This window comes from Corvus cornix, chromosome 2, assembly GCF_000738735.6.
Source record: "Corvus cornix cornix isolate S_Up_H32 chromosome 2, ASM73873v5, whole genome shotgun sequence".
In the NCBI taxonomy this organism is placed as follows: domain Eukaryota; kingdom Metazoa; phylum Chordata; class Aves; order Passeriformes; family Corvidae; genus Corvus; species Corvus cornix.
Genome location: NC_046333.1, coordinates 35,242,459 through 35,269,575, shown reverse-complemented (window position 1 = coordinate 35,269,575; position 27,117 = coordinate 35,242,459). Strand labels below are relative to the sequence as shown.

Sequence of the window (27,117 nt, the reverse complement as noted above, 5' to 3'; positions counted from 1 at the left end):
GGAGTAGTGCATATTTGTTGGCATCAAACTTTACAGTGAGACCACATGATGGCACTGTAATCTTTAGAACTGAAGTGTGTGCACAAGTCCACCGTAATTGTTAGCTGTTTGCTAGGTGACCTAATTACTTAGGTCACTGGAATTCTTTTGTACGCTTATTTATTTTAAAAACCACCAATATCCACCATCTAGGATCAGTATGAATTGTCTGAGATACTGTTTTTCCCACTGGTAAATGTAAACAAAAACAAATGTAATGACAACCAAAATAGCATATTTATTATTAGATTATTAGTGACAAGCAGTTAAGAGCACTGGAGTTATCTTGATGGTCCTGTTTTATTTGATTTTGCTGGTTCTTAGTCCAATTGTAAAACCCTGAGTTTGTCCTGCCTGTTCTTTCAGAGTTATGAAGAATTTATCCTCCTTTTCCATTCTTCTGGCCTATTCTAAAAAATTGGGGATGGAGGTGGGAAAGGATCAAGAGGTCTAACAAAAAAGTTAACCAACTTTAATGGATGGTATAATGCAAAATGCTATTATAGTTATTGGCGGAGTCCTTAATTGAATGTACAAGCAGTGCTACCAAATACTGTGTTTTCAATTGTCTCCTTGAATGTGGATCACAGTTCACTGCAGTAGCTGAAATACGACTTGTTTTCATGTGAAGTGTGATCCCTTTCCAGTGAAGTGATGGAAACTCTTGATAAGCTGCTGATCCACTGGGCCACCAGTCTCAGTTCTACCTCTTTCCTCCAGAAGCTGCTTGTTGCTTAGAAAGAGCCATGATTGGAGGTCCATGCTGCAGAAGGATCAGGGCAGCTTTTTGACATGCCTCTCAGAAAGTTCGTCAGCGTGTCCATGCAAGTTTGGTTGTTGTTCTTTACTCCTGAAGAGCTGATAAAGATTCATTACTGTGTCTGGCATCAAAGCGCTCCAGAGAAAGTAGTTTTCTAAAGGCAAGGTGTTTTCAAGGCCAAGTGAAAGTTATTGTCAAGAGCAGAATAAAATACAAAATTGTTTTCATAAATGTATTCCATAAGTAAAAAAAAACAAACCCAACACATATATATATATATATATATATATAAATGCAGCCTGACTAGAAGTTCCTGCATGTATTTCTCATTATGCTGATATAGGCACCCATTTTAAAAGCATATACAAAGTCCAGAAAATAATTGATGTACAGGGCCCTTAAGAAGAGTATGAAGCTGAAAATCTGGTAAATGAGAAGGTATGGTATACTTCTGTTACACTTCCCAAGTGGACGTAGTTCCAAAGTGGTGTTTAATATGACAAAAATGAATAATTCAAAACAAGTGGTTTGAGAAGCAAAGATTTCCCTATTCCACTTCCTGCTTTCACAAGAACTTTCCACTGTAAAATTTCTTTGAGACTTCTTGAAACATTTGCTTATTTGAAAATATTATTTAAAAGGCTGTCTAGAGAAGTTGGGAAACAGAAATTGCCCTTCTGGATAGGAACAGCAAACAAAATATTCATTTTTAATTTCCTGTCTCCAAAGTTGTCCAATACAATAAGTCTTAGGGGAAATATAAGAACTGTTAGAAGGAGAACTTGGCCCAAATTAATTAATAGTGTGATTTTGTTATGTTCTTAAGCACGTGAGTAGCCCCATATTTATTTCATGTTTTCTATGTGTTCCCATGCTTTAGAGGTTCTGAGCTTCACAGAGAATCAGTCACATTTAACCATCAGTCTCACTAATTATGGAAGCTTTTGCTCTCTGTGAAACTCCTAAATGGCAAAAGACTCCCATTGTCATAGCCCCCCAAATGATACCAGCTTCTAAAACAAGAGAGATGCTCTATGCCCTTGACTCTGTAGAACAGAGAATATTTTTACTTATTCAGATGTTTTGTTAACTTAAATGTTTCTAACATACACTTATCTTAAAAACATCTGTGTTAATCCTGTTCAGAAATCATTTTCACACCTCTAACGCTGCTGTGGTTTGGCAGCCATTATGCCCACATTCTTTTTTTTAAGTTTTATGTAGGCTACAAAAATGGCAAGCAAAATCACTGCACTAAAAAGCTAAAACACTGTTGGCTCATCGTTCATGTTTGATCCAACCTAGTTAAAGCTCCATTTGCAATACTTTATTTTTAAAATACTGTTACCACACTGATTTTCTGCAATTATATTAGCTTTTTAGTGTGAATAGCATATAAAACAGCAGATGAGTAAAAGAGAGCCTTCAGAAATATCAAACTCTAAAATCACTCAGGTATTAGCCCCTAGTAGTTAGAACTATTATGAGAAAGATCTAAGTGGTTTATGTATGGTTCAACCGTACAGAAAGGAAAATATCAGAGTCTATTCTAAGTGTATAAAATTTTCCATTCCATGCGGTATCACAGACCTCAGTAATTTAGCGTTATTTACAGAGATACACAACCAGCCTAGTAAAAAATGTGACTGAGACTGAGTTTAAATGAGTGAGATATCTTGTGTAATGTACAGTCAAGAGATGTTTCCAAAGAACCAGTGTAAATTTATAGCCTCTAGTTCACTTCAAAAAATCTGTTAGCCTGCTAGCTCAGGCCCCAAATCAGGTAATTTGCTACATGATTTTCATTTATTTACAAATACCCAAGTCTATGAGCAAAAGCAAACTTTGATAAATATGTATTCTGTGATTTTTTTTTTTTTCAGCTGCCTTAGAAAGAATATCCAGGAGAGATTCAGTAGGCTTTCATCACAGAGTTGATCTCACAAGAGTCAATTCCATTTTTTCACTAGACACAACTTACAATGCAGCAGAAACTTCTTGTTCTCCGGTAGATTGTGTGTAGGTGGAGCTAGCTCGTTCAGCTGTGTCAACATAGAAAACAGGACAGTATTTAGACAAGTGGACCCCAATCTGCTTTCGGAAAAAGCTGTGAAGATATTTCCTAAATTTTTCTCCAGCAAAAGCATAAATTACAGGGTTGATACAACAATGGATCATTGAGATTGTTTCTGTCACTTGGATTGCTTTGTGCAGTTGACCATTTCCTTCACAAGTAGAGATGGAAAATGCACCTTGAAAATCACGCAAGAGAATGCAAATGTTGTATGGTGCCCAGAAAAAAAAATAGATAATCATGATGATAAAAATAAGCCTGACTGCTTTATGTTTCTTCTCATTCCTACATTGCAATAACGTCTTTATAATTTGTGTGTAGCTGCAGATCATAATTAACATTGGAATAAAAAGTCCCAGGATGTTCATTTTTAAGGTGAGGAATTGCTTCCATGTATTTCTCTGCTCTGCTGGATAATGAGCAGTGCAAGTGTAGCCTGAACTTTCCTTCTGAGTTTTGTGAAATACTACCCCAGGAACAGAAATAAGAACAGCAACAGCCCAAGTGACGACACTGGCGAGGATGCCGTAGGTGACTGTCCTGGCTTTCAAAGCAAACACCGCGTGCACTATGGCCAGGTACCTGTCCAGGGTCAAGAGGATTATGAAAAAGATGCCACTGTAGAAGCCAAGAAGGTAGACACCTGACAGAATTTGACACAGTGCCTCCCCAAAAATCCAGTCATGAACTGCGTAATAAGCCCAAAAAGGGAGAGAAAACACAAACAGCAGATCAGAAATTGCCAAGTTGAGCAGGTAGATGTCAGTCATACTCTTCAGCCTCTTGTATTTTACCAGGATAAGGACAACAAGCATGTTGCCTGTCAGGCCAAATATCACCACTAAAGAATAAAGAGGTGGCAAAAATTTTGCTGCAAAGTGCTTTTCCTCAATTCCCATGCATGGTGTCGAATCGCCATAGTCAAATTCTGTTGTCACTGCCCAGTCGGTGAAGTCTGTGGTTTCATTTGCCATGGTGTATTGGTCTGGAAGGAGAAAAAGAAGACATTAAACTAGAGGAATCTCCAAGCTTTGCAGTGAAGAGAATGAAACATGCTGATGTTCCCTTCTGAAATGCATTTTGCTGATGAGCACAGAAGCACTACTATGTCAAGGTGTGAAAGAGAATGAAATCGCAGAGCTCCTGGGAAACCCACCCCACACAGCTGTGGAGTCACACTGGTGCATGTTGGAAGTGTGCTGTGTGTCATTTCCCACGTGTAAATTATCACATGCATTTTTCCTCCTCAGCAGAGCCTGTCAGCTGCCTGGCCTAACCAGAAACAGAGAAATGGCGGATTGAATCTGAGGCATGGCTATTCTTGATTTAGGGACTGTGTGAGGGACTGGCCTTCCCTTGCAAGAAGGAGTCAGGGCCTGGGAGGTGAGTGTGCAGCAGAGCTGTGAAAGTCCTCAGGCAAGTTCTGCTACAGTGGTAGCAGAGAAAGGCTTGTGACTGTGACGTCAGCCCCTCCAGTCTTCAAAGCCTCCCCTTTTCCCAAGTCCCTGGTAGGACTGTGAGCCAGATGCAGAAGCACAGCTTTGTGTAACTTGGTCTCTGAAAAGCTCAGGACAACTGTCTTCTCACAGACCCCCAGAGAACATGGTAGAACTCCTCTGTGTCCCATGAGAAGCTGGGCAGAGGATTTTGTGAAGATGGGTGTCACAGGGACAAAAAGTGCTCCCTGGTCACTCAGTGGGGAAGTGCAACCAATGCCTTTGATAGCCAGTCAAAGAGAGCTACTTGCTGTCTGGTTAAAGGGCTGCTCTGTCTTCCTGTGCCACCATGACTGCTTTTATCAGACACTTCATGGCAGACTGGTGGCTGCCCACGGCAGGGTGTTGGTTTTGAAATTAGCCTCTTCCTGGAAATGTCATGCCTGTTCTTAGACAAGGCTGAGACAGTGCTCCCAATGCAGAAGCGTTCAGGCAGTGCATGTGCCCCAGCTTGCTGTGTGATCTCTGAGTGCTCGTGGTTGTGCTCCTTTTCTGAATGCACTTTTTTCAATGGTGTGGTCTGCCCTGTGGGATCACAGGCATCTTTTGCAGAGACCAGGCTCTCAAAACCACCTTTTCATTCTCTCTGCACTTGAGGTCTTCAAGTCTAAATGTAACTGAAGAAACTCAGCCCATGTCTGGAGTGACTCAGAGACAGGCCCCTGCTCTACTTTTTGGTACAAGCTCATAATGGTCCATTCCGACTTAGAGCATGTGAAATCCCCAAAGCATCTTTGTGCCTGTAGACAAAACCTCTCAGGAGAAAGGACTATTTTCTGCTGTAAAAACAGATTGCTTAAAATGCCGGTGTCCTTAATCTGTGTCAAAGTGGTTGACTTAGCCCCTTCCCCAAGACCTCAGCTGAGGTTTAGCTATCTGCCAGGTCTGTGACCTTAAAAATCAGGTTCCTCTGCCAGCTCCTGATGGTGATTCTTATGCTGCACAGTGCAGATATGCATCTGCCCCAAAAGAGAAAGCTTTGTTGGAGCAAAATCTGCACCTTGTACAAAAAGAAATGCTGCTTTTGCAAATTTTTTTACTGCTCTTTCCCCAAGTTTTTTGAGTCTGGCTACCAGCTCTGTGCCTAAGAATAATAAGAACAACAACATCATGTTCAGACGTTACTTCGGTAAGTTGAGTATGGTGTAAAGTTTTCTTTGGGAGAATGAGGAGTAAGAGAATATTAGCAAATTGTAACAGTTTGGGTCTCAATTTTGCCCAGATACAATTTCTTGATGAGAAATAAGTGCTGTCTTCAAAGGCTGTCTGTCAGGAAACTTTGGAAATCTCTGTGAAACAGTTTTTTTCCCTAGTCATACTAATTACATAGTTGTTACAATGCAGCAGTAATGGTTTCATTGCTAAAGGAAGTGGCTCCGTCAGTAAATAACTTGATTTTAAAGCACTTAAGGGTTTATATTTCTTAAGTACTTTCAGTAACATTAAAAAAAAAAAAAATCAAGTTTATAAAACACTCTTTGGTCTAAAACATTAACTTCTTTACTTCAAAACATGATGAGACTTGGGCATTACCCAAGTAAATATTTAAGATTTCTTTCAGCTAGACCTGCTAGATCCATGTTGCATACCCTGACAGTACACTCCTGGTACTGCATGTAGCTAAATATCCTCATTTGCAATGTGTCAGTCAACCATGCTGTATACTGGGATTAGGGGATGAGTGACCCAGCACTTCCGGCCTTGCTCATTTTGCACCTGGGGGATGGTCATGCATAAATATGAGTATGAAAAACAACTAAGTCATAAACCCAGAGTGGGATTTTATGAGTAGGCAATTGATAGGATTCATGCAAATATCATTGCAAAATGCTGCCTTGATATTACTGTGATAATTCTTTTTGTGACAGACCCTTCTTCCTGTTAACTGCTATCTCAATGCCTTCTCTCTTTTCCCTCTGCCTGCCTAGAATGACAATCACATCTTCCCTGCTTCTTGTCTTCTTCCTTTCAACCCTTTTTGCATGCTTAGATTATGGCCTCCCCTCTGAGCAGTTGCCTCTGCTAACTGAGCCCCCTTCCTCTAGCCCAGCTTTTGTTTCAGAAGTCTCTCCACAAAAGTATTTACTACTCTGAATAGTGTATAGTATCCAGCACATGCTGACAGTGGAGACTAAAAATACTTGGAAAAATAATTTGGAAACCAGAAAAAGGAACTGAAAGCAGGTTTGTGCTCTATCCTACAATCTCGCAGTTTTAGGAAACACTGTTAGCTACTGGCTAGAATATTTCACTGGGTTAATCAGTTCACCTAACTAGAGTAGGTTGTTCACCTAACTAGAGGGATCTGACTGGGTTTATGTTTCCTGATCATTAAAAAAACCCCGAAAGATAGTCAATGAAGATCTCTGAAGAAAGGGTATTTCAAAAAAAGTTCTATATTATTCTGAATACCGTTTAAATAAACGACATATTTCTAGAAACCTGCAATCTGCTGTACAAATTCTGTTGCTCTGCTTGAGACTAGCAGTCATGCAGTTTTTAAAAGAAAGGCTCACCATAGAAAAGATGAGTAAACTCATGTCACTGTTTTATTCTGAGTTTCAAGTCACAGTTTTCTGTGTTTTAAGAGGCAAAGATTTTATTAAAATGAGCTTCAGTTCATATGCATAGTCCCATAAAATGGTAATAATTATAAAGCTGTAGCAAACAGAGGTAAAGTGCTAAGGTATGCTGCATGTATCCAATGAGATCAGTGTCTAAAATACAACACTAGGTTTTCTGTGGTCATCCTGTGAGAAGAATAAGTACTCTTCACTCAAATAACACTCAAACAATTGCTTTGTTTTGAAGTAAAATCCATATTTCTGTCATTGCACATCATTTTCAGAGACAAAATCAGGGAGGCATACTCCATTATGTTTCTTACTCAGATCAGTCTCTAGAGATTTATTTCTTTGCTTACCTGGATCCTCTGCTTAAGTCTTCTAGTGATTTTTTCCTTTAAAATTAGTGTATTCCATTTAACATGTATTATGCATTTTGCCAGGGTTATTTTTAAAGACACTGGCAGGATTCCACAAGTATTTTTCACTTCAGGCATCATACTACCTAAGCAGCTACTAAATGTTAAAAAAAAAAAAAAAGAGCCAAAGATGACTTACCATGTATCTTATGGTGCAGGTGATGTCTTGTATTATTACAACATGAGTAATGCTAAAATGACTTGTCCGTCACAAGATGAAGGTCAAAAACATCTCTTCCTGTGTGAAGAAGGATGTATCAGTTTGAAAACTTCTGGCAAAAAAAAATCTGTTTTCACTTAAAAAAAAAATGAAGGAGCTGTTCTCTGGTTCTCTTTTTTCTAAAAATGGGTCATCAGATGTTGCTTTTCTAACTCTTGAGACGTGCAGATATGTTGAAATTCTAGAGGATCCTCCTAGGAGTTGAAGTTTCACAACCCACAGCTGTAGTTTCAGAAAAAGGGTTTATATAATTATTTTATCTTTTTTTTTAGCTAGCCTGTTTGAATCAAGAACAGTTTACATGTGGTTTATCCCTTTATATTTTTCAGTCATTAAATTTCTTTTATGTTTTTCTGTCCTTTAACTAAAAGCGGAGCCAGTGAATAAAGTTTATGCTTCTATTCAGAACTACCTGGACTTTCTGTTGTCTTGCTCTGAGTTGCAGTCCTTATATTTCAGGAGAGTTGATCGATCCTATTTTTCTTTAACCTGGTCTTCTGGACTGTGTTTTTTATTTTAATCACTCTCATAAGACTATGACTTAGTCTGTGTAGTGAGTCTGGCCTTTTAAAACAGGACTGATAGTTACGTTTTGGTATTAAACTTTAGAAAAGCCTGATAAAATCTGATTTCTTATCAATTTCCTTCCTTGTAATTGATGCCTTTTTAGAGTTAAACTGAAGCTGCATTGTGAGCAGATTTCTATATCCTTCTTGGACATCAAAGAAATGACACAGGAGGTAGGAAAAATACTGAAAGCAAGAAAGGGATGGTGCCTTACCAGATGCCAGAGAACCCCTGAGAAGATACCTGATAAAGTACAACCCACTTGACATATCTTGGTAGGGTTCTGGAGGATCTCATGTGTAGTGGTTTGACCCTGGCCCAATGCCAGGCACCCACGAGAGCTGCTCACTCACCCTCCCCTGCCACAGATGGGCAGAGGAGGGAAAAGGTAAAAAAAAAAGTTAACAAAGGCTTCATGAGTGAGATTAGGACTAGGAGAAACACTTCAAGGCCGAAACAGGCTCAACTTTAGGTTGCAAAGTGAATTTTTTACTAACAGAATCAGAGGAGGACAATGAGAAGTAAAATAAGCCCTTAGAACACCTTCTCCCTCCCAGCCCCTCCCTGCTTCCCACTGACAGCACAGGAGACAGGGCATGGGGGTTTGGTCAGTCCATCACCGAGATTTTCTTCCGCTGCTCAAGGACAGGAGTCCTTCCCCTGTGAGGCCGTGGCTCCCTCCCACGGGGGACAGTTCTCCTGAACTTCCCTGGCGTGGGTCCACTCTCAGGAGCAGCAGCCCCACCGCCCCTGCTGCAGCGTGAGCCCCTCCCACGGGCACACAGCCCTTCCAAAACTGCTGTGCCGGGGCTCTCTCTTTCCACGGGGTGCAGCCCTCCAAGGACAGGCTACTCCAGCCTGGAAGCAGGGCCCACTCTCTCCACTGGGTCTCCCACTGGATCACAGCCTCCTCCAGGCATCCACTTGCTCTGGCATGGACACCTCCCCACGGGCTGCGGGTGGATCTCTGCATCCCCCGTGGATCCCCACGGGCTGCAGGGGCACAGCTGCTTCACCATGGGCTGCACCATGGCCTGCAGAGGAACCTCAGCTCTGGCACCTGGAGCACCTCCTGTGCCTCCTTCTTCACTGACCTTGGTGTCTCCATGTTGTTTCCCTCACATGTTCTCACCTCCTCCTCTTCTCTGACTAGAATCCCAAAATCTTGTGACTTTGTTTTGATTTTCTTCTTAAACATGTCATAACAGAGGTGTTACCAGCCTCTCTCACTGGCCCAGTTTTGGCCAGCAGCATGTCCGTCTTCAGAGCCATCAGCCATTGGCTCTGCTGGACATGGTGGGAAGCTTCCAGCAGCTGCCTCACAGGAGCCATCTCAGTGGCCCCCCAGCTACCTAAAACCAGGCTGTACCAAACCAATACATCATGCTATCAGTGAAGGCACTAAACGGATGTCTTTTCTGCACTCACTCCTTGGTATTCTTAAAAGATTTTAAAACACTAAAAGCATAATGGGAGTGTCTTTGTTTGGATGCTGCTGTTCCTTAATGGAAGTCAAGGGAATCACAACTTCTGAGTTACCTCTCAGATCTGGGGGGAGACAGTAAAAAGTGAAAAGCTCTCTCTGTTTTCCTTGTCAACCCTTCTTTGCATGAGGGACTAATCTTTATTCCATAGGACAAATGGATTTTTCTCTTCCTTTCCTAATGTGCTGTTCCAATGAGCTCTTTAAAGTCTGGAGTCCCAGGGTCAGAATTAAAATCCCCTGCAGGGTCCTCTAAAGGTATGTTAACCCCACCATGCTTGATGGGCTGACAATGTTAGGCCCCCTACACAGTCAGTGGCAATAGCTGCTTCTAATACTGTTTCCACTACATCTAAAATTCACAATTATTGAGTAACTTTTCTGACTAAAATATTCTGCTTTTATACTGAATTCTTATAATTCTTAAACAAGGTATTATGTCAAATTACTTATTCAATATATAATTACTAAACAGTCTACATACTAAAATTAACAGATATTTTAAGTATTTCTTCATGAAGCCTGCATTGTTTACTGTATGTTACATGTTACTTAGCCCACTGGAGACTCTAAACCCCTTCATAACTTCACACTATAGGAACAGGGGAAAGTCTCAAACCTGTTGCTGGACTTGCCTAGTTTTCATCAAGCTTTTTAATTCTGAAATATGCTCCTGCAGAACTTGCCCACAACATTTCAATTAATGATGACAACAACAGTTACCACTACTACTTCAAACTAAGATCTGTGGTAGGCTGGTCTTAAGAAACAATCCCTAGTTCTCACTGATTCATTGGCTTTATAAATGTGTTTGATTTTGTTGATTATAGCTTTTGGTTCCTATGGCTCAGTCTGGTCAGCGAGCACAATAGGACATGTTATTTACTGATGAAGAGTATTGCTTACCAACAGAGGGCCTCTGCCACTCACGGTTATAGCAGCTGAATAGGGGGAATTCACTTGGTCTGCTCACCAGCTGCGTCTCACAGCTGGATGAGACACTCCCCAGAGAGAGCGTGAATTGCTGTGGCACTTGGCAGCCCAAGTACTGGGTTGTGTGACTTTATTATCAGCACCTGCAGGATATCTACAATTAGCTCTACCCCAGCTGCAGATAAGCAGAGCTGCTGGGAGGCCAGATTTGATCAGGTCTTGCTTGTGGCTGTAGGCAAGCTAAATCCCCTTGTGATGTTTGTGGGGAACTGAGTGATGTGCTATTCATCAACGCTGTTAGGACAAGATCTTTCTTGCAGGAGTTGGTCTCCCATCCAGCCTGAAGTTTTATCACGCTAATCTGGGACTGGCCATCTTAATGCTGTCTCACCTCCTCTTTCTTGCTGCCTTCATCCAGTGTGTATGGACACAGGTATGGACAATCCAAGCAGCACATCCATGGTTGCAAACCAGATTCTTCTCAGTTTTTTGCAATCCCTTGCCAAGCATTGCTTTGAATAAGTGTACTGGTGCTTGTCATGAACTCCAGTGGATTTTAAGAATCTTTACCTAAGCTGAACCTCATCATTTTACCAAGAAATTAAAGCAATTCTTCAATAATAAAAGTAATGATTCAGTGGGTTGATATAGCTTTGAATTTTACCTATCATGGTTTTCATTCAGAGATGAGTAGGAGTTATGTTTAGTGGTGTGATGCTCCTTCCCGCCATACAGGTATTCCTGGAATGGAAGTGAGCTTTGTTCCTCATCTGTGGGGCTCAAGTTGATGTACTCAGCAATTGTGCAGCCATGTACTCTGTCAAGTCAAGCTGCGTTTGTCAATATCTCCTATCCAATGACTGATAATATGATTCATCTTTACAGTAATCAGCCCATCTCACTGAAGTGTCTGGTATCTGAGTGGCGTGGCACTCCCACAAGGAGATGCTGTTATTTGTATGAGGTTTACACCAGAACTGAAATGGCTACTAGGACACATACCAAAAACTCATGTACCATTGTGATACACAAATGTCATCAATTATGGGTACAGAAACTTGAAAATTTGACTAGCAGTTTCCAGTCAAGCTATTCCAACCTTCACCACCTGAAAAAGAAAGGCTGGGGGGAAAAAAAGAGTCCTGGGACAAAATGATGGATGCCTTTCTTAGGTATACACAGTGTGATAGAGCACAACACTCTTGTTAAAAGTCTATCACTATAGCTAAAATTAATCCTTTTCATCTGGAGAAGAGGTCAAATGAAGACAAGTGAACACAAAGTAGATGAATCTTGTTACTTGTTAGATTCACAACATCTGTGTCCAAATTAAGTTAGTATTGTCATGTATTTTATTTCATCAGTAACAAGTGTCTTTGTCTTGAAGAAGTTGAATAAAGACATCTAGCTAAAACTGCTTTGTTGCTTAGGCTATTTTTTCTTATCGGCCTTCTCTTTCAGGCTCTCAAGTTCTGGTGACTCATCATTTGAGCCACCATCACAATCACACCCAATCTTGACATCTGTGAGGTGTATTTTTTTGGGGAGAACAAGGGAAAAGCATGATGTACCACACCCTAAGATTTCTATCATGGACACTAGTGAAAAAAAACAAAACACTTCACACATAGGTGTAAAATAAGATGGGTTACAGATGCAAGCATTTCTAAAGCGGATGAACACTTCTTCACGTTATTGTTTATTGTCAATAACATCAAAGGTTTTGGACCTTTTCACTTATTATTCTTAGGCTGTCTGTTTGTTTCTTCCTTGTAAATCTGGCACATACATCACTACAAATTGCAGCACATATCTCTATTGTCATGGTATTATTTTTGTTTTGGCTTTCTCTAAGCTGCTCTTACTGAACTATGTTTCCTTATGCAGTGAGGAAGAGAACATTGTTTCCTTCTACTATTTTTATCCAGGTTTCTGATGCACTCTCTCCTGATTTATAGACAAAGGGTTGTCACAGTAAGATAGATTTTACTTTTGGTCCACAGTTATGCATTTCACAAAATTTCGTCTCTCAGAATCTAATTTTTACATAGGCCTTTAATTCACACACTTTGTTTTTTTTAAGGTACATTTATAGTACATAAATTCTAGGTCTAGAATTTGTGTTTTGGGGCTATCTCATCTGTGCATTGGATATGCTCCTCAGTGTACATGTAACTCCTGGACCTTTTATCAGGGAGGCTGGGAAAATCACACACCATATTTTTTCCCAGTGAAAACTAGGTCACACAAAGGGTGAACAGAGTCTGTTATATGACAAAGTATATGCCAGTAATGCAATAAAGTACCCTGAGAGAGTTAAAAATTCACCGAAGTATAGTACAGGATAAATAAAAGAACTTAGGAAAAATGAAGGAAGAACCAGACATGCAGGAACCAAAATCTATTGACCTGAGAAGTAAGAACAGGTTGACACTATAAATCTAACTACAAAGAAAATGAAACTGTTGATAAAGCCAAAGAAGTTTGCTTAGTCATTAACAGAGTTAAATACCTGCTTATAGACTATGATTGCCTCTTACCCACAAAACCCCCTTCTTCACAGATCATGCAGGGTAAAGGAAGTGTGCACTCCACCCTTAAACAGAGATCAGAGAATGCAAACTCAAGGACTTCAGCTTTAGGTTGGTACATATATGAGAAATGTCTAATTTTTATTGTTCAAAGCATATAAAAATGAGCACCTGGCATTTTGGAGGTGTGCCAGCTTTGTGGATTCACGACCTAGCACCCGTCTCTGCGTAGATATAAAAGAAACAAATAACTCTGTGTGTGTGAACCAGCTTCTTGCACACCAGGTAAAAGAACCCATGTTTGGGACAACACCAGCACCTAGAAGCCAGAAGGTTTCAGGAGCCAAAGGTTAGATAGAGTCTGTAATAGTTCATGCCTTATATTAGTGTCCCTACAAGTTATGTCCAGATGGCTCTTTTACTTCCACCCATTTGGTTTCCATTCCATTCAAGAAGTCTGGTATCAGGATAGGTTGTGTTGTTCATGTTGCATGCATCCTACTGGCACAACCCTGTAGACAGTTCTGCAGAGTTGAGCCTCACTTGGAGGTTTGTGCATTTTTGCATATTGGCCTATGTTTCTAAAAATTTTGCCCTCCTCCATCTTAGTGTTGGGGTCCCACCTTCCCAAGATCAGTCATTCCAGACTTCAAACATTCAAACTGAGATTGCTCTCGCTGTCACCAGACATACAAAATATCTTCACAGTTATACAAACCTAGACAACCTTTTTTATATCCTCCCATTCAATTTTTTGAGTGGCGTACAGCTCCTAGTAGGCAAGTGTCACCAGAATATGAGTACAAAGCAATGCTTGCACCCCTTTGTTCTGGTCTGGTTGCTATTGAGATTCTACACGCACCAGAATTTTCCAGTCTGGTTTTTTTCTTCTGTTCACTAAATTTTTTTTATTTCTATATTGAGTAATGATTCTGAAGCCACAGTAACCACACTAAACACTTCCTAGTGAAGGCCAGTAGGCATCAGCAGTTGAAAACAGCAGCAAAATTAAATTTCAAAATGAGCAGTAGCTGCCTGTTGAGCCATTTACCTGGTCAGCATCATGTTATACTCGCAGCACTTTCTTTGTTTCTCATTAACTGCAACAAGATACCATGTAAATTTGTCCTCATGTTCTTTGTATTTATTCCTTCTCTAATTTTCACTGGAAGGAGAGATGTTTATTTGGAGCTTCATAACTGGAAGTATCTCTTATCTAAACCTTTTAAGGTTCTGCTTAAATTATTTACCTCTGGCCTTCCTGTTAGTTTGGCTATTATTTTTTTAGTGTCTGCTGGGGCTAAAAAAGTCATTCTCTCATTTTTGTGACCACTTTTTTCTATTTATCCATTTCCATCTACTCCCTTTATACTCCATTTTCATTTTCTTATATAAAATATGTGCACATAAGGCTGTGCACATAAAGTTGGGTTAACAAACAAGAAAGTCTTGTGACAGGAACATGCCTATATACTGGTTACCTAAAGTTCACTGTTTCTGTTTGTCAGTCATACACATACAGACAAACCAATGGCAGTAACTATAAATCTGGTGGTTGCTTGTGAGTGCTGTTCAGCACTCAGCAGTACCATATATGCACTTTTGCTACATTTCCTCTTGCCCCTTAGTCTGTCTGACAGCTGGCAGAGTTCTCTTCTGCTATGTGGGACATTCTTCCCTACATATTTCTGAACACGTGGCAGTAGCATCTCCTAACAGGAAAGCTGGACTGTGTCCTGTTTGGCGCATAAACTAGACTGTGTAATTGGTTTTGGAGCTGTGTGCAGATACTTGTCCATGGCACGTGACCATTCTTTTCATAAGCATGCTGAAAGCCCAGGCATCACACTATCTCCTCAGGAGTTCCATGCCAGAAGTTTTGAACTTGCAAAAATTTTCACTTAGCTGTTCAACATTTGTTGTAAAGCAACAACTTATTTGTGGTGTCCAGAAAGGTCTTGTCTTGAATCTGTTTGATATTCTGGTGAGACTTGTATGCTGTCTCAAATGCTTGCTTTTGTCTCCTCAATTCCTCACCAGAGCAGCTCAGATGCCTCCCAAACACTGCAGTGGTTTTTCCTTTTGTTAGTTTTTTTTCTGCTGTAATTGCAATCCTGGCATATTGGTAAATCCTTGCCATTTTCTTCACATACCTCTAGCTCATCACACAGTTTGGGTGCATCTGCCTGTGTCTCTAACTCTTACATACACACTGCATCTTCAGCTCAATGTTTTTCCCCTGCAGACCTTGAGTTACAGAATATTTGTCTCCTGTATGTAAAATTTCTACCACTTCTCTGCTGAGGCGACTTGTGTTCTCTTTTCATGGCGACTGTGCATCTTGTTAAATCTTCCCCAAGAGTATCTCCATCCCACTGTGACCAGACTGCCTGAAATCCTGCTAGCCTGATTTGAGGCTAGCTGGCCTGTAGCTATACCATGGTGCAGCCACAACAGACTGATAAAGACTCAAAAACTGCCACAAAACTCTCTAGAGCCCTGCATGTCTCAGTGCAAAGCTGCAATGAAGAACTAAGGATTATCTTGATTATCCTGCTTGGGCACATAACAATAGGATAATGTTTAGTTTATTTGTGTTCCTGCAGCACAACATAGAAAATCAAAATCAGAAACAAAAGAGAGTGGTTATAGAATTTAGCCTATCCCATGGTGGACAGATGAGAAGAGTGTGCAGGGGAGAGAAGGAGCTGTGGATCATAGGCTGAAGAAAGGAATGGGCACAATGGAGCAGGGAGAATGACATGGTGAAGCAGAAGCACATTTCCATATTGAACTTTGAGGGCTTACACATAAAACTTGGGACACCAGGCACACTGCTTGGCTTGCACCACTCTGTATGGTGCAAGGAGATCTGAAATTTGCTGCAGAAAGTCTATGGAGGATCCTGTTTTTATCCCAATATTAATACAGTGATATCTTTTATTGCCCTCTTTTATTCCCTCTCTTTCCCTATTTATAACACACACAACCCTGTTTCTCCAAATCTCACTCATTTAAAATCTGTGGCCACAGATTTTTCCAAAGCTATTGTAGGTCACTCTTCTCAAGCTTGATGGTGGATAAAAGCTGTGCCAGCTGCAGTAGCTTCTGGACTGGACACACAGTTCTCTGTTTGCTTGGTTTGAAGTGTGGTATTGCAAGTGCCCATGGCTGTGTCTTTTTCCTATCTCCACTCTGAGAGCAGAGCCAATGCCTTTTTGCTTACAGAAGAGAACATGGGCTGCAGGGTATACACAGATTTCCAGACACTGATTTTATTAATTTCACTGCATTAACATGAAAACAGGAAGAAATTTAATTCCAGCAAGATAAGGATTTACAATAAAACACAGCAGTAGAAATATCACCATTACAGGAGGATTTGTATTGCACTGAACTAATTAATGCTCTAAAATTATAAAGGTGCTTTCACCTTGTTTCAGAAAAAGAAGTAGAAAAGAAATGAAAACTATTATTTCCAAGCAAGAAAGTTTACTGTGAGTATAGTTTTTGGTCTTTTGTTTAGTCTATCTGTGGCTGTTAACTTCAGAAGGTAGCGACCAGGTAATAATAGCTGATAGGAGAAGAACTAACAATTAATAAAAGCATTGCCCGCACATTTTAAGGCAAGAGGAGGAAGAGTATTTGCACCATCTAGATTAAGGGATCTGATGACTAAATTAAGAGCCTGGCATTTTCAGTTTCCTTCCACAGTTAAAGACACTTAACCTTCCCTGAGACTATTTAAATCCCATGTTTGCCTCTGGCTCAGGCACTTATTCTCTACTGACCAGTGTGGGACCTTGAAGAGATTTGCTGTTAACGGAGGCATCTGCATCACGTGCCTGGTGTTAAGTAGCGTGGAATTCCCTCTGGTGTCCTTACATTGCTGGAGGTTAGTTGAACTTGCCTCTCCAGATATCCATGAGCCAGTCCTTGTGTGCATGAGCAGTGCCCTTCCACGGAAATGGAGAAAAAACCAGAAGGACAGCTCCCTCGCATAAGGAGTGCTCACCTGCACCTCCTTACAGTTTGAAGTAAGAAATTGTCTGCTGTGTTCCTCCTCCCTCTTTTTTGCTAACCCCATGTCCCTAGAATTCCTCTTTCTTTTACAGGGAAACTCTTAATAGTGGACTGAATGTATGGCCATAGTACACCAGTAGGCCAATGGTCTTTTGTCTTCAATCAGCACACAGTTCTCATTGAGGCACCAGTTGGCTAGAGGCAGTCTTCTCCTGGGAAGGCAAGAAGGTATGCCTTGTCTGGAATTGGCTGCTTTTGCAGGTCCAAGACCACTGTCTTCCTAGAAGTGTATCCCAAAAGTCGGACTTGCTGTGTGTGTGAAGTGTGTTTTTCCCATGCAGGAGCCTAAACTGACACACCTGTGTCATGTGTTGCCATGTAAACTCTTCTTCTGCACTTGATTTACCTGTCCACAGCTAGGGAGGCCTGGTCTCAGTACTGTGGTCACAGTCTCCCGAAATCCTTCAGAGGGTCCTGATATTTTTCTCATACAGAATCTTGCATAGCAAATACCAAGGTAATTTTCATTCGGGTCCTGCAGGTCTTTGCTGAAGTGCCTTTATTGGTTTAGTGGGGTTTTTTTCTTGAAGGGATATGACTTGTCAGAAACAAGTTCATGCTTTTTAGGAGTGCATCATTGTCTTATTGTGCAGTCAGTAAACTTGGTGTGTGCAGTTACTCGAAAAATTGCACCCACAAAAATCACAATGTTGCTGATTAAAAGCACACTTTGGAAAATGTCAGCACCTGAATGGTGATATGTCAGACATAAAATTAAAAAACAAAAATCAAAATTAAAAAACAAAAATCAAAATAACTTAGTTATAACTGTTAAAGGATTATGTTTAAAAATGACTGCACTATTAGCTAAACAGGTAAATCCTTGGGTTAAGTGGTCACAGTAAGATCTTGTGAGATGACCTCTTACTCCTTAGACTTTTCAGTGTTGTATTCCTCCCCCCCGTAAATCTCAGTGGATAGATTTTTATTAAAAAGCACAATCATAATTGTCTGGGTCCTATTTAAATCTTGATGTGACACAGCTATGCAGTTAATGCTTCCTGGAGAACTCATTGATTCTCTTAGTTTGGCAATGGAAAATTCTATAATCCCAGGCAGCAGTTAACCACAAGAATAAGGAGGTCATCCAGTTTTCAGTAGTGGTCGACATTAAGATTTCAGATAATGTCAGGCACGTCTTAAGGCAAAGCAAGTGATGCAAAATTTACCAACTAATATTCTGATGTATTTTTACAGTCCAGTAGAGACATCGTGCTCTGCAGTGGATTGTGTGAATGTGGAACTGACTCTTTCCAATTTTTCACGGTAAAGACTTGGACATCTTTTGCAAAGGTGAGGTGCAACATGCTTTCGGAAAAAGGTACGAAGATATGCCCTAAATTTTTCTCCAACAAATACATAGATCACAGGATTGATGCAACAGTGGATCATTGAGATTGTTTCCGTCACTTGAATTGCTTTCTCCAGTTGACCTTTGAGTTCACAATTTGGGATGAAAAGTGAATTTTGAAATGTATGCAAAAAAGAAGAAATATGGAATGGTGTCCAGAAGATGAAGTAAAAAATCATGATCACAAAAATAAGTCTGACTGCCTTCTGTTTTTTCTCATTCTTAGATCTCAATAATGTTTTTAGAATTTGTGTGTAACTGAAAATCATAATGAGCATTGGAACAATAAGTCCCAGGATATTCATCTTTAAAATAAAGGAGTACTTCCAATTTATTGTGGAATCACTTGGATAATGAGCACTGCAAGTGTAGCCTGAACTTTCCTTCTGAGTTTTGTGAAATACTACCCCAGGAACAGAAATAAGAACAGCAACAGCCCAAGTGACGACACTGGCGAGGATGCCGTAGGTGACTGTCCTGGCTTTCAAAGCAAACACCGCGTGCACTATGGCCAGGTACCTGTCCAGGGTCAAAGAGGATTATGAAAAAGATGCCACTGTAGAAGCCAAGAAGGTAGACACCTGACAGAATTTGACACAGTGCCTCCCCAAAAATCCAGTCATGAACTGCGTAATAAGCCCAAAAAGGGAGAGAAAACACAAACAGCAGATCAGAAATTGCCAAGTTGAGCAGGTAGATGTCAGTCATACTCTTCAGCCTCTTGTATTTTACCAGGATAAGGACAACAAGCATGTTGCCTGTCAGGCCAAATATCACCACTAAAGAAATAAAGAGGTGGCAAAAATTTTGCTGCAAAGTGCTTTTCCTCAATTCCCATGCATGGTGTCGAATCGCCATAGTCAAATTCTGTTGTCACTGCCCAGTCAGTTGAAGTCTGTGGTTTCATTTGCCATGGTGTATTGGTCTGGAAGGAGAAAAAGAAGACATTAAACTAGAGGAATCTCCAAGCTTTGCAGTGAAGAGAATGAAACATGCTGATGTTCCCTTCTGAAATGCATTTTGCTGATGAGCACAGAAGCACTACTATGTCAAGGTGTGAAAGAGAATGAAATCGCAGAGCTCCTGGGAAACCCACCCACACAGCTGTGGAGTCACACTGGTGCATGTTGGAAGTGTGCTGTGTGTCATTTCCCACGTGTAAATTATCACATGCATTTTTCCTCCTCAGCAGAGCCTGTCAGCTGCCTGGCCTAACCAGACGGAGAGGACAGATGAATTTAATGAGTTGTAGGTAGTTTGGGGCTCTTGTGCTCATCAGTGGCATTCCAGAGGAGTGTAGAAAGCCAGGAAGGCAGCCTCAGGAAAGCACAGTGTCTGGCACGCAGAGCACAGTCTTGCTTCTCCTTGGGACCTGGCCACCTGCCCATCGTGCCAGTCCATCCTGTAGCCCTTACCCATGGAGGACCAGGCACTGGTCAGGTGTAAATGGTGCATGCAAAGGCACTGTGACATGGGTGAAAAACAGCTGACTTCAAGCACTTCTTCAAATTGTTTGTGACTTCCTGGGAGCCTTAATGCCTGTGGGAATCAGGACAGTACTAAACATACCTGCCTGGTGGACCTGCTGTTGTGGGTGTTGCAGAGTGGAAAGTCGGCAGTGTTGGACTGGGTTAAAATGGCAAGCACTGTGTCCTTTAGAGAGTCCGGGGCAGGTGTAGGCAGTGGAAGTGTGCTGGTTTCAGATAGCTCTGGAATGAAATCAGTGCACAGTCCTGTAGAGAGAACAGACAGATGAAGACCTTGGCAAATGATGCAAAAGATGAGAGTTGCTGTTGGGGTGGCCTCTAATACCTGTGTCTGTTGTGGTACCTTCCTGTCAGCTGGAAGACCTCCCACTGCTGTTTGGGGATATAAGGAGTTTTGTTTCCTTATTTCAGTAGTTTTTTACAGCCATTATTCAGGAGCTGCAAAGTTTAGACTGGTAGAGTGTCTTGGAGGGAGCACAAAGGCAAAAGGCAGATATGGCCATAGCTAAGAGTGTGTACTGCAGTTTTTATGTGATGTTGTTCTTCAGCCTTTCTCAGTCAGTGCTCCCAGTAAGGCAACAATGAGGAAGTGCAAGGGTTGTGCAAACTCTCTGTCCCTTATGTTTTGGATTGGACTGTTGGAGGGACTGGACTTCCCCTGCAAGAAAAAATCTGGGTGTCAGCCCCTCCAGTCTTCAAAGCCTCCCCTTTTCCCAAGTCCCTGGTAGGACTGTGAGCCAGATGCAGAAGCACAGCTTTGTGTAACTTGGTCTCTGAAAAGCTCAGGACAACTGTCCTTCTCACAGACCCCCAGAGAACATGGTAGAACTCCTCTGTGTCCCATGAGAAGCTGGGCAGAGGATTTTGTGAAGATGGGTTGTCACAGGGACAAAAAGTGCTCCCTGGTCACTCAGTGGGGAAGTGCAACCAATGCCTTTGATAGCCAGTCAAAGAGAGCTACTTGCTGTCTGGTTAAAGGGCTGCTCTGTCTTCCTGTGCCACCATGACTGCTTTTATCAGACACTTCATGGCAGACTGGTGGCTGCCCACGGCAGGGTGTTGGTTTTGAAATTAGCCTCTTCCTGGAAATGTCATGCCTGCTCTTAGACAAGGCTGAGACAGTGCTCCCAATGCAGAAGCGTTCAGGCAGTGCATGTGCCCCAGCTTGCTGTGTGATCTCTGAGTGCTCGTGGTTGTGCTCCTTTTCTGAATGCACTTTTTTCAATGGTGTGGTCTGCCCTGTGGGATCACAGGCATCTTTTGCAGAGACCAGGCTCTCAAAACCACCTTTTCATTCTCTCTGCACTTGAGGTCTTCAAGTCTAAATGTAACTGAAGAAACTCAGCCCATGTCTGGAGTGACTCAGAGACAGGCCCCTGCTCTGCTTTTTAGTAGATAGTCAATTTAATTATGTGTTGGGCCATTCTGAGCTGCAGCACGTGAAATTTTTGAAGTGTCTTAAGGTCATGTCAGCTCATTCAGCAGTTTGAGTAAAGGCTGATTTCCTGATATGTCATTACAGAGCATTCAGGATCCAGAAGACATAGTTTTGATTTGTATTTTTATCTTGGTGGATGAATGTATAATACAAATAAACTTCTTGAACAAATTTTGTTGTTTACACAGTAGTAAAACAATTTTCCATGTGTGTATATGCACAAGTAAATATACATATACATACACACATATATAATCATAGTATTGTAGAACCATAGAATCATTTAGATTGGAAAAGACCTCTAAGATCATTGAATCCAACCATTAACTTAACATTGTCAAGTCCACCACTAAACCATGTCCCTAAGCATCACATCTACACGGCTTTAAATACCTCCAGGGATGATGACTCAACCACTTCCCTGGGCAGCCTGTTCCAGAGCTTGATATCCCCTTCAGTGAAGAAATTTTTCCTAATATTTGATCTAAACCTCCCTTGGTGTACTTAGCCTTGTAGAATCTTTGTGTTTGTATAAAAAGAAAGTAACTTATTTTTTTTCTTCCAAGTTTGGAACTTATTTTGAGTTGTGAACCTGGCAGAAAATAATTGTGAGAGCAACAAAACTAAAGTTAACTGACTCCCTACAGATTTGTCTCCTTTGCTGTCCAAGTCTTATATCCTGTGAGGGGTTAACCCCAGCCAGATGAGGCAGGTAAGGCCTCATCTAGTCACCTACTCACTTCTCCACAGCAGGATCAGGGAGAGAATCAGAAGTGCTGAAGAAAGAAAAACTTGCAAATTGGGAAAAAGACAGCTGAATAAGAGAATGAAACTGAAAAAACCCACAAGAGGTAATACAAAGACAAATGCTTGCCATGTACTACCAGGCAGACAGATGCTAGCCAGTCTTTGAGCAATGCCTACTCTGGAAAAACCTCCCTCTGCCCCTAGTTTTATTCCTGAGTGTGATGTAACATGGCACAGAATATCCTTTTGGTTAGTTTGGGTCATTTGTCTCAGCTGTGGTCACAAATCTAAAAGGGCTGTGGTCACAAATCACCATAAGGGCTGCTGGGAAGAAAAGTGAGTCCATTCCAGTCAGACCAAGTTCACGTTCCCACCACCAAAATCGAGCTCTTGCCCCACAGAAGTCACACTAATCCTGGCTAGAAAGACAGCATGTGCTGTGATTTTTTTATTTACTGTCTTTGACCTGATGGGAAATGACTAAGTATTTGCATGCTCTAGAAGTCAGATCCTCCTCTTCACAACAAACACAAAATACTAAAAATATTTTTCTGAGATACGCATTGAAAAAATGCTTCTCCTTTGCACATAGGCAATATTAATCATAAATAACTCTAGAAAACTGGCCTGGCTAAAAAATTCTATTGGAAATTACTGGTTGCACTTGATTTTTGTTTTTTCTCATTTATCTGTAACCATATTTCTCATTTTAATTTTTGTGCAGAAAGAAGCATCTTCTGCAGAAGCTGTAGCCGTTGATGAGAAGTCTGGGTTTGGCTCTTAAATTATCTAGGTGTGAACTGATGCCTTAGGTTTTAATTTTTATATTTTTCAGATTCTGTACTGCTTAGTGTGTGACTCTGAAGTTTCTTGTAGCCTGCTAATTTCTGCTCTCTCATGCTAGGTAGACATAACAAAACCTCTCTGGGCCTGCACTTCAAGGACACCCAGACTGTCCTAGGCCCAAAAGTATAAACCAAAGATCCTCTAAGGGGGGGAAAGCTGAGGGGAATTACATCATTAAACTGAAGCCTTAACTGGAGAATTAACCCTGCTATGCAAATGAACCAAACCTATGAAAGTGTGAAGAACTTGTGACCTGTCGTCCATCTCGGGGTCCATCTTGGCAGTAGCCTCTGGCCTCCAGGGGGTACCTTTGAAGGCCTTTCAAATAAATACCTACCTTATTCCCTTACTCCTGTCTAGCCTCTGTGTCTAGGAGGTCTCTTAAGGCATCAGAACCTTCAGAAATGGGAGTGTTATAGTAAAGAAATCTCCAGGTTTATTTCTGCTCTTGAGCTGTTTAAACATAATCTGAGCAATTCTGATTTGGGAATTTGTAATTACTTATTTGATTTATTTTCCTCTTTCTTTTCTGTCCAAAATTACACACGAATATTCAGAAAGTCTTAATTATTTTCATTTGAGGTGCTTTCTCATTTTCTGGCCTGCATGTGGCCATCAGTGCCCACTGTCCTGACCACAGTCTCACTGTTTCTGCATGCACAGGGTAGTTTTGGTTGCTAACAGAAATTCTGAATGATTTTTGCAAAAGAGAGTGACATGTCAAGCCTAATGTAGACATACAAGAGGAGAACTTTCTAATTTATCCTGTGTTTAACCACGTAAAAGTATCTAAATATGTGAGCAGTCCAATAAGAGGCTACTGTTATTTCCCCTTGCAGGACTGGTTATGTTCCGAGTTGCCAAAGAAGCCGGATACAGAGAGGTGTGACCAAGCCATGGGCCAAATACCAGCACCCTGGAAAAGAGTTCTTGCAAAGAACATCGAGTTACATCTTGAATGGGAGAAAATTTGGTTTACTGAATACTTGTAACTTTGTGAGAGCAAATAAACATAATTTCATTTCTGTAAGTTTTAACAAAGCCGAGCTTATGGCAACATCAGATGTTCGTGTAATGAAGATGTAGTGCTGAACCATGTCCTTCCAGATTTCTGTGTTTCAGCTGCTTTGAGAGAAGCCTCTCTAGCTCTTGAGCATTAGCTGCTATTTACAGCATGTCACTTTAAGCTAGAAAATGTCTAGGTGCTGGTAGGACTATCAGGTATTTCCAGGTCATTCAAGCAAAGGAGCTCCTGAGTTGCTACAGCAACTTATTCAGGGATGACATTTGTCACAGCCCAATGAGTGTGCTGTGCTCTAGAGGGGATTTGGACAAAGTTTCCCCTCAGAAACCAGAACTTGTAATAACTACAAGTTACAAGAGCATCTGTGCATGAATGGAGCTGCTTATCTGAAAACTGAATGACCTCCCCAAAGTTCCCTTAACCTTTTTGCAGTCTAAGACAAGATTGAAATGTATGAGTGGGTAACACAGCGCTACTGCCCTTGCCCTCACTCTCCTCCTTTCACAAATGCCAGCAATTTGTCATCCAGAGAAAGAAATTGCTTAATGACTTGTAGTCAGCTTAAAAGTGTGTGTCAGCAGCATCTAGGGCACTCTATGACGAGAGAGAAGTGCAACATAGCACTGAGTAATACTGAAACTAAAATAACAAAAAATAATACCACATGTTCTAATAGCAGGCTTTGCAAGAGATGTACTCAGAGTTTCCTGCTAACAGCTCTACCTTTTTATCTTTGCCTTTGACTTTCTAAGAGGAGCAGAACTTCAGAGAAATCTGTACACAGACACCTGCATTTGCTTGGAGAGAAAGCATAGAAGTATGAACTTTTCCTGAGTTACCAGGAAAGATGAAGGAAAAGATGGAAGTGTGAACTAAATACTCTGTGTAAGACTCTGAACTGATAGTTGCCCTCAAACACACCTTTTCATGTGGTAGCGACCACAGGACTTCCTTCTAGGATTTGACTGGGGAAAGAGCCCCTTTCAAAATTAAACCTTGCCTGGGAAACCTCTTCCTCTTTTATAACAGCTGAGCATTAGAAACATTCAGAATTACTTGCCTCCTAACTGATGGGGTATTTTTCAGCCCTGCAAGGCTTTCAAAGTAAAATATATTCTGGGCTGAAAAGAACAGGCTTAATTCTCTGTGAGGCCTCAGGATCTGATTGTTTACATTCCCCATCGAAACCAGAAAGAAGGTCTGGCAAAAATTCTGAGCTTTTCTGCAGTTTAAATAGAGTCAGCCTATGGGTCCCAAGACAAAAGAAGTAGGATGTATTCCTACCTAAACAAATTTACAGTAAAAGAATATCACAAGCACTGAAAATAAATATTCTGAGAAAGAGAACCTTGAGACAGGTATTAGACATCTTCCTCCAAATCATGAGTATATATATACGTGGCCTCTTCTCTTCTGGAGGCTAACTTCTGGGCTAGTATATCTGTTAAGGGTTTTTTGCTGTGGTGTGGTTTGGGGTTTTTTTCAGTATCTGATAAAACATTGAATTCACAGTAATACAAGTACTAGTTGTAGTCACAACCATTCCAAGGATGAACTCAAGTACAAAATGGAAGGTTAATAGTTTGGAGTGAAGATTGCCAGCATATGCCATAGGGTCATGTGATGTCCTGTTATTGCTCTAAGGGTCTGCTCTCTCTACACTGAGAGGTTCAAGCCCCTGCTCTGTTGCTGTCAACTGTTCCAGGCTAATGACCATGCAATTATCCCAGGAATGCAAAAAAAGAGAGAAAGAGTCCTTAGTCTATTGTAGCTTTTTTGCTAATATACAAGTGGCAAGTCTCATTTATCCAAGCAGAGGAGCTCACCTTTCCTTGTGTGTGAGCAGAAAAATTCCAGTGTAGTACTGATGATTTTTGTTCATGTAAAACCTCATTAACAAAAATTGCAAGCCAGATCATGACTGGGTATAAAACCGATATCTCATTGAGATATAGCTGAGATATGGAGTACAGACTTTCTAATGTGGTGACTCAGAGACTTCACATTAAACAGAGGACCCATTTCCAAATATCCCTTTAAAATGTGATAATGAAACAATACTTTTAACAGATAAAATGCTTGAATAATATAGAGAAACCATGTGATACGATAGGGATGGAGAACACCTGCCAACTGCATCTGACACAGCAAGTTGTGACTTAGATATGGAGAGTTTAGGTTAAGTTTGAAGGATTTAATGTCTGACCAATTTTTATCCTTAGCAGAATGCAACTTCAAGCTATCGATCTCCTGGAACTGCTTCAAAACCCAGACCCAGTAAGTTTCTGGTACAAAAAAGATTATCATTTTCTACATCAGTTGTCCAGTTGAATTCTCTACTTTCACATTTAGCCTTATCCCAGGCTGTAAGCTAGTTACAAGACCCAGTTGTTCCCAAAGATGTTACCTCTGCTTCCATGTCAGCTCTATTGCCACTGCCATTTAGGCACATATACTCCCCACTTAGTGGATTTCTCTTATATATACACACATTTTGATGTAAAGATAAGGAAAAAAATCAGTTACTCACTGTTTCATCAAGCTGGTCTAACTGTGGGTTCTTCTCCTTCGTGAACGAACATATATCTGAAAATAGGAAACAGCACTTCCTGTGATATGTTGCAAAATGAGGGTAAGCTTCTTCTTCTCTGAAAAAGCTTGGTTTCCAGGCTGAGGTCAGAATTGGTGGATGAAGATTTTATGGCTGCCAACCCAGCCATATTCTGAACTACTCCATCTCTAGAGGGTTAAGACTGGCTGATCAAATTCAATAAAATCCCATTCTCAGGTCAATCAGTATTTCTACCTGCTCTGGAAACTTCCAATTTCAATTTACTCTCTTCCAGTTTGAATCCATTCCATGCCCTTGTAAAAAGTCCCTCTTCTTTCTTGGAGGCTCCCTTCAGGTACTGGAAGGATGCAATTAGGTCACCCTGAAACCTTCTCTTCGCCAGGTTGAACAAACCCAATTTCCTCAGCCTTTTCTCACAGGAAAAGTGCTCCATCCCTCTAATTGTCTTGGTGGCCTCCTCTGGACTCTCTCCAACAGGTCCAT

General features: G+C 41.0%; 2 protein-coding genes across 3 annotated transcripts; both read right to left on the bottom strand.

Moving 5' to 3' along the window:
* Positions 1 to 254: 254 nt before the first annotated feature.
* On the bottom strand, positions 255 to 26,695 carry LOC104689000 (C-C chemokine receptor type 5-like). 2 transcript variants are annotated; one of them, XM_039549670.1, is made up of 3 exons: positions 26,593 to 26,695; positions 20,090 to 20,253; positions 255 to 3,858 (listed from the first exon to the last, which is right to left on the bottom strand). In XM_039549670.1, the coding sequence occupies exon 3, from the start codon at positions 3,845 to 3,847 to the stop codon at positions 2,777 to 2,779; it is 1,071 nt and encodes a 356-aa protein (XP_039405604.1). In that variant the 5' UTR covers positions 3,848 to 3,858; positions 20,090 to 20,253; positions 26,593 to 26,695; the 3' UTR covers positions 255 to 2,776. The 2 variants fall into 2 exon arrangements, with proteins under 2 accessions (XP_039405604.1, XP_010397135.1); XM_010398833.4 differs by lacking the exons at positions 20,090 to 20,253; positions 26,593 to 26,695 and adding an exon at positions 7,492 to 7,958.
* On the bottom strand, positions 16,338 to 19,443 carry LOC104689001 (C-C chemokine receptor type 5-like). The gene is given in 4 exon segments (XM_039549671.1): positions 16,338 to 19,053; positions 19,055 to 19,306; positions 19,308 to 19,409; positions 19,411 to 19,443. Coding segments are annotated over 4 exon segments (1,071 nt in total). The 5' UTR covers positions 19,435 to 19,443; the 3' UTR covers positions 16,338 to 18,360.
* Positions 26,696 to 27,117: the final 422 nt, after the last annotated feature.